The 7,927-nt window shown below is 54.5% G+C and overlaps 2 protein-coding genes across 2 annotated transcripts in view; both read right to left on the bottom strand.

The window, feature by feature from the left end:
• Positions 1 to 5,553: 5,553 nt before the first annotated feature.
• LOC121729599 lies at positions 5,554 to 6,796 on the bottom strand. The gene is made up of 2 exons (XM_042118160.1): positions 5,630 to 6,796; positions 5,554 to 5,583 (listed from the first exon to the last, which is right to left on the bottom strand). The coding sequence occupies exons 1-2, from the start codon at positions 6,794 to 6,796 to the stop codon at positions 5,554 to 5,556; spliced, it is 1,197 nt and encodes a 398-aa protein (XP_041974094.1).
• LOC121729598 overlaps positions 6,796 to 7,927 on the bottom strand; it is a 2,223-nt gene continuing 1,091 nt past the window's right edge. The window contains exon 1 of the mRNA XM_042118159.1: positions 6,796 to 7,927. This exon is cut by the window's right edge and continues 1,091 nt beyond it. Within this exon, the coding sequence (XP_041974093.1) occupies positions 6,796 to 7,927 (1,132 nt within the window).

The following is a 7,927-nucleotide window of genomic DNA, read 5'->3' as shown; positions in this document are numbered from 1 at the left end:
TAACCTAACCTAACCTAACCTAACCTAACCTAACCTAACCTAACCTAACCTAACCTAACCTAACCTAACCTAACCTAACCTAACCTAACCTAACCTAACCTAACCTAACCTAACCTAACCTAACCTAACCTAACCTAACCTAACCTAACCTAACCTAACCTAACCTAACCTAACCTAACCTAACCTAACCTAACCTAACCTAACCTAACCTAACCTAACCTAACCTAACCTAACCTAACCTAACCTAACCTAACCTAACCTAACCTAACCTAACCTAACCTAACCTAACCTAACCTAACCTAACCTAACCTAACCTAACCTAACCTAACCTAACCTAACCTAACCTAACCTAACCTAACCTAACCTAACCTAACCTAACCTAACCTAACCTAACCTAACCTAACCTAACCTAACCTAACCTAACCTAACCTAACCTAACCTAACCTAACCTAACCTAACCTAACCTAACCTAACCTAACCTAACCTAACCTAACCTAACCTAACCTAACCTAACCTAACCTAACCTAACCTAACCTAACCTAACCTAACCTAACCTAACCTAACCTAACCTAACCTAACCTAACCTAACCTAACCTAACCTAACCTAACCTAACCTAACCTAACCTAACCTAACCTAACCTAACCTAACCTAACCTAACCTAACCTAACCTAACCTAACCTAACCTAACCTAACCTAACCTAACCTAACCTAACCTAACCTAACCTAACCTAACCTAACCTAACCTAACCTAACCTAACCTAACCTAACCTAACCTAACCTAACCTAACCTAACCTAACCTAACCTAACCTAACCTAACCTAACCTAACCTAACCTAACCTAACCTAACCTAACCTAACCTAACCTAACCTAACCTAACCTAACCTAACCTAACCTAACCTAACCTAACCTAACCTAACCTAACCTAACCTAACCTAACCTAACCTAACCTAACCTAACCTAACCTAACCTAACCTAACCTAACCTAACCTAACCTAACCTAACCTAACCTAACCTAACCTAACCTAACCTAACCTAACCTAACCTAACCTAACCTAACCTAACCTAACCTAACCTAACCTAACCTAACCTAACCTAACCTAACCTAACCTAACCTAACCTAACCTAACCTAACCTAACCTAACCTAACCTAACCTAACCTAACCTAACCTAACCTAACCTAACCTAACCTAACCTAACCTAACCTAACCTAACCTAACCTAACCTAACCTAACCTAACCTAATCTAACCTAACCTAACCTAACCTAACCTAACCTAACCTAACCTAACCTAACCTAACCTAACCTAACCTAACCTAACCTAACCTAACCTAACCTAACCTAACCTAACCTAACCTAACCTAACCTAACCTAACCTAACCTAACCTAACCTAACCTAACCTAACCTAACCTAACCTAACCTAACCTAACCTAACCTAACCTAACCTAACCTAACCTAACCTAACCTAACCTAACCTAACCTAACCTAACCTAACCTAACCTAACCTAACCTAACCTAACCTAACCTAACCTAACCTAACCTAACCTAACCTAACCTAACCTAACCTAACCTAACCTAACCTAACCTAACCTAACCTAACCTAACCTAACCTAACCTAACCTAACCTAACCTAACCTAACCTAACCTAACCTAACCTAACCTAACCTAACCTAACCTAACCTAACCTAACCTAACCTAACCTAACCTAACCTAACCTAACCTAACCTAACCTAACCTAACCTAACCTAACCTAACCTAACCTAACCTAACCTAACCTAACCTAACCTAACCTAACCTAACCTAACCTAACCTAACCTAACCTAACCTAACCTAACCTAACCTAACCTAACCTAACCTAACCTAACCTAACCTAACCTAACCTAACCTAACCTAACCTAACCTAACCTAACCTAACCTAACCTAACCTAACCTAACCTAACCTAACCTAACCTAACCTAACCTAACCTAACCTAACCTAACCTAACCTAACCTAACCTAACCTAACCTAACCTAACCTAACCTAACCTAACCTAACCTAACCTAACCTAACCTAACCTAACCTAACCTAACCTAACCTAACCTAACCTAACCTAACCTAACCTAACCTAACCTAACCTAACCTAACCTAACCTAACCTAACCTAACCTAACCTAACCTAACCTAACCTAACCTAACCTAACCTAACCTAACCTAACCTAACCTAACCTAACCTAACCTAACCTAACCTAACCTAACCTAACCTAACCTAACCTAACCTAACCTAACCTAACCTAACCTAACCTAACCTAACCTAACCTAACCTAACCTAACCTAACCTAACCTAACCTAACCTAACCTAACCTAACCTAACCTAACCTAACCTAACCTAACCTAACCTAACCTAACCTAACCTAACCTAACCTAACCTAACCTAACCTAACCTAACCTAACCTAACCTAACCTAACCTAACCTAACCTAACCTAACCTAACCTAACCTAACCTAACCTAACCTAACCTAACCTAACCTAACCTTTTTTTTTTTTTTTTTTTTTTTTTCTTCCGGAGGGGGAAATGCATTACGCATACCACCCAGGCGCAGGGGGCGACCCGAGCGGTTATGTGGGACTCCCGTAGCTAATGAGACCACGGTATACCCACTAAAACCCCCCCCCCATCTTCCGCCACGCCGCATATTGACGGGGCCACAGGAACGATACACACATCTGCGACCCCGCCAGCGGCCCGAAGACTCCATGATGGGCGCACAACATATGCGCCCTCCTCCTCGGCCCCCACCAAGGCTGTAACAGACGCCCCCCGAGTCTGCTACTTGGAGGCCATGTGGCAGATCAGGTCTGTGGCTCTGCCACCGACCACACCTCGGCCGCAGAGGATAGGGCAAGCGGCGCATCGTAATACCTACTTGCCTCTTCCTCTGCGGCCCCACCAATGCCGTTCAAGCGGAACGGCCCCGCCAGCTCGCAGGGGGGGGGGTAGGGAAAGCGGCAACCTACCACAATGCCTCCCCCCCCGCGATCCGTCCTCGGCCGCAGAGGATAGGGCAAGCGGCGCACCGTAATACCTACTTGCCTCTTCCTCTGCGGCCCCACCTCGGTGCGCATCCGCAGCGGACTCCTCCAGTCCGCTGGGAGCGCCCTCCTCGGGCCAGGCGGCGACACCGGCCGGCCCTGGTTGCCTCTTTGCTTCACCGCGGTTGTCCAAGCCGCGGTTACTAAGCCCCACCGCCACGACAAGGCGTGCAACCATCGGGGGGAACCTAACCTAACCTAACCTAACCTAACCTAACCTAACCTAACCTAACCTAACCTAACCTAACCTAACCTAACCTAACCTAACCTAACCTAACCTAACCTAACCTAACCTAACCTAACCTAACCTAACCTAACCTAACCTAACCTAACCTAACCTAACCTTTTTCTAAAACCACCTGCGGTTGCCTTCAGCCGTATTCGGAGGGATGTCCTGGATCTGTCTAACACAGGACTCCCTCCACGACCGGCCGGTCTACCTCACAAGGGACCGGACTTCCACCAAGTTAGGGAATGCTTAGGCAAACTAAAGCGTTCCCCTCGACGCCGGGACTAGCTAAGCCGGGCAGGTACCCATCCTGACCCGGAGCCCCGTGGGACGGAAGTTATTGGAGGTTCGCATAGCGACGCCTCCGCACTCCCGTCCTACGCCGGCGGAGCGGAAGGGAGGAAGGGTCATCCTCTCTGTTCCGCTCCGCGGCCTCTTTCTGTGAAAGGACGATTTCACAGAAAGAGACCGCCGCCTGCCAAGCCTCGTCACTCTCGAGCATGCAGCGCACCATGCTCGGAAGTGAGAGGTCTCCACCTAGCACCGCCACGAGATCGTGGCGCTGCACGGCCCAACGATCGCACACCTCGAGGGTGTGCTGGGCCGTGTCCTCCGCAGCGCCACAGTCGTGGCAGGCTGGCGTTGGCTCTCTCCTGGCGACCCTACACAAGTACGCACCGAAACATCCGTGTCCGGTGAGTACCTGTGCAAGGCGGAAGGTGAGGGGCTTTCTCTTGCGGCGCATCCACGCCGCAAGAACTGGACGCAGAGCCTCAGCAGTACGTTGACCGTACTGGGCCTGCGCCAGGTCCTCACCCCACCTCCTCAGCAGCCACTGCTCTCCTAGCCTTCGGACCCGCCGGAGCTCCTCCCATTGCAGGCCTTCGCCCTGCAACCTCCTCTCTGAAACGAGGAAGTGCAACTCGGCGAAGACCCTTGCAACCAGCTCCCACGGCGGGTCTCCCGCCAGGGCAGTTGCTGCCGCCCAGGAGACCGTACGGTACCCCCTGATCACCCTCACCGCAATGACCCGCTGCGCTTTTCGCAGCTGGGCCTTATTGCGAGCGGTGAGGGAATCCGCCCAAATCGGGGCACCGTACAGGGCTATACTCCGACAGACTCCGGAGTACAGCCGCCTGCAGGCTTCGCTGGGCCCTCCAATATTAGGCAGGAGCCGGCCCAGCGCTGACGCCGCCCTAACGACCTTCGGTCCCAACTGTTGGAAATGTGGGCCGAAGGTCCACCTCCCGTCAAGAATGAGTCCAAGACATTTTAGCGTCGGACTCATCCTGACCTCCGTCTCTCCGATAAGGAGTCGTGCTCCGGGTGGGGGTCCTCTCCTCCCGGGTCCGCGGAAGAGTAGGGCTTCGGTCTTGTCTAGACGTACCCGAAGCCCCAGCCGCTCTATGCGGCTGACGATGAGGGACGCTCCCACCTCAGCCAGCCGCGCGGCCTCCTCGTAGGTCTTCCCTCGGAACAGGGCATAGGTGTCGTCGCAATAGCAGACGAGCACCATGCCCGAGAGAAGAGCACACCGCAGGACCCAGTCAAAGCCGACGTCCCAAAGGTCCGGACCCAGACGCGAACCCTGGGGGACGCCGCATTCGACCTCCAACCACTCTATGGACCCCGACCCGTCCTCGTACACGACCTCCCTATCGGAGAGATACGCATTCAACAGCCTCCCGAGATACGGGGGCACACCGAAGTAGATTAGTGCCTCCCGTATTACGCTGTGAGGGAGGCTGTTGAAGGCGTTGGCGATGTCAAACGACACCGCCACCACCACCTCTCCTCGACGTTCCGCATCACCCGTCACTGACCTTAGGCGCCCTAGGGCGTCGACGGTCGACCGACCGGCCCGGAACCCAAATTGACTGTCAGACAGCCTGGGCCCGGGTCCTTCTTCCAAATGCTGAACGAGGCGGGAGGCAAGGATAAGTTCAAAAGCCTTGCCCACCTCGTTCAACAACACGATCGGTCGCACCGCCGACGCACAGTCCGGTGGTCGCCCGCCCTTCGGAATAAGGACGAGCCGACCCTTCTTCCAAGCCTCCGGGAACTGTCTGCTCTGTAGGCAGCAGTTGAACAATTCCCGGAGCGAATCTTCGAGGTGCACGAGGGCTATCGCCAAAACCCTCCCGTGCACCCCGTCCGGACCGGGCGCCCTCCTCTTACTACGGAGGCGGGACAGAACCGCCTCCATTTCTGCGTCAGTGACGGGTGGCGGAACATCCTCCACCACCGAGTCCAGCATTAGCGGGGCCATTCGTGGAGGAGCGAATCCTACTGGGGGGTCCGGGAACAGTTCCCGGACAATATTCCCCAGCACTTGTGGCTGCAGTGTCTCCGTCAGCGGGGCCGACTGGGCGCGGAGTTTGTCTCGCGCCCTTTTATACGGTCGGCCCCAGGGATCATTGTCGATCCCCTCCACCAACTCCAGCCACGCTCGCTCCTTGGCCCGACTGATGGCCAGCTGCAGGATCTCTCTTTTCGCCCGGTAGACCCTATACAGCCGGCCATCACGCTCCTCATCCTGGGGACGGCGCCGCCTGCTGCGAGTATACGCGCGACGCGCAGCATTGCAGGCGGCGCGAAGTTCGGCCAACTCCATCGACCACCAGTAGACTGCCCTCCGGGGTGGGGGGGGACCCCGCATTCTAGGCATGGCCGCTCGGCAAACGCTAGTAAGCACGTTGCCGAAACAGCCAGCCATTTCGTCCACCCCCATTCCCTCAGAGGACGGAAGACTCCAACGGCCGACGATGGCCGCCTCCTCCGCTAGTTCCCGGTTGAGCTTTGAGAGAGCCCAACGCGGGAACCCACTACGTCCCCTGAAGCGCGATGCTGGACTCGATGCGGAGGCCGAAGACACCTCGAACCGTATGTAGCGATGGTCCGAGAGTGTCTCCACCTCCGTCACTACCCTCCACCTCTCCACCCTGCGCGCGACGGCGGGAGTAGCGAACGACAGGTCCACCACTGAACCGCCCGTCCGCCGCACGCAGGTCGGGACTGTTCCTGTATTGAGAAGGGACAGTCCCGAGGCCAAAGCCCACTCCTCCACCTCTCTCCCCTTCGGGTCCGTGACAGGGGAACCCCACGCCGAGGACTTGGCGTTGAAGTCCCCTGCCACTATCACTGGAAGGGGGGCTAGCCTTCTAATTAGCGGCCCTAGAGCATCGAGGAACTGCTCCAGGGCGGCTAAATCACGGTTTGGAGAGAAGTAAACCCCGATTATGGCGTATTCTCCCCAAACCGCCACCACGTAACCTGGACCCCTCATTCTGGGTATGAGGGGAGGGCCAGCGCCAGGCCTCACTGAAATGGCGACGGAGTCCTGATCATCCCCAGCCCAATGAGGCTGAGGAGGAACACAATAGGGCTCCGCCAACACCGCCACATCAATATCCCACTCCGCCATCGCCTGCAGGAAGAGATCCTGAGACGCGGCGGAGTGATTACTATTCCCCTGAAGAAAACCCAAATGTCCAGGCATTAGTCAGACATTTGGGCCTCAGGCGACGCCAATCCCCTCCCTTCTATCAAGGAGGAGCGAATTTTCCCACGAACCGGTGGGGGGTTGCAGGATCTACCCCCCATCACGTGCTCCGCTGGGCGGCCTGCATCCGAGCAGACCGCACACTTCGGTTTTGCTACCACACACCCAGATGAGATGTGTCCGGATTGACCGCAGCGGTAGCACAAATTGCTGCGGTCCTTCATCGATGGGGGACACAACGCAGCAAAATGTCCCATTCCCAAGCATCTAAAACAGTGCTTGGGACGTGCGTCAACAAGGTGGAGCATGACTTTACTCCACCCAACAGCAATACTGCCCAGTGACACCAGCTTTTTAGCCGCTGTCACAGGGCAACTCATGCGGGCAAAGCCCGTGCCCGTCATACCCCTTTGTATCTCTCCCACCCATATCTGAGTGGAGAGACAACCCCCCTCCCTAGCGATGGCGGACTTTACCGACTCCACCGTCGCAGCGTCAGACAGGCCCGTGATTTTAAAATCGGCACATTTCAGGGGCCTGGAAACGTCCACCTCTTCCGCGAGAACCTCGGAAAGGCGGGCGGCCAACGCGTCCGCCTTTTCGTGACTGGTGGAGCCAGGGATCTCTATGACCCTGGCTCCTGTAGCCGCCTGTCTGATTCTGAGGGGGCCGATACCCAAATCGTCCAGCTTGATGGACAGCTCTGCCTTTTGCAAGACAGAACTGTATGTCGAGCCGCTGCACACCGCTTCCGGCTTTAGCTTTACAACAACAGCCGTGGAGCGGGGCATGACAACCTTGGGGGCCTTCTTTACCGGTTTTGGGGCAGGCACCGGTGCCGTCTTCCTCGGCGCCTTTCGGCGGACGACCTCGGTCCATTGGGCCGGGGACTCTTCCGAGGGGCCCGCAGCTGCCGCCGCTACCACCGGTGCCTCAATCGGGGCACTCGGTGTTGCAGCGGCAGCCGTTGTCGAAGCAGATGGACCAGCGTCTGTTCGCTCCCGAGATTTCGACCCTTTAGCCTTCGCCTTAGCCTTTTTAGGTCTAGCTGGGGAAGGGGCCGAGCGCACCTCCGGGCGCACCGGGAGTGCTGGAAACTCCTCGCGTGCCATACGTCGAGTCATGGGA

Source organism: Aricia agestis, chromosome 8 (genome assembly GCF_905147365.1).
Source record: "Aricia agestis chromosome 8, ilAriAges1.1, whole genome shotgun sequence".
NCBI lineage: Eukaryota > Metazoa > Arthropoda > Insecta > Lepidoptera > Lycaenidae > Aricia > Aricia agestis.
Note: the sequence above shows the minus strand (reverse complement) of the source record. Positions and strands in the feature narration are given on the sequence as shown.

Coding starts and splice junctions, on each gene's coding strand:
- LOC121729599 (XM_042118160.1), bottom strand. CDS start 6,796: ATGCCTGGACATTTGGGTTTTCTTCAGGGGAATAGTAATCACTCCGCC. Junction 5,584..5,629: donor CGGAGACACTGCAGCCACAA/GTGCTGGGGAAT, acceptor ACCCCCCAGTAG/GATTCGCTCCTCCACGAATG.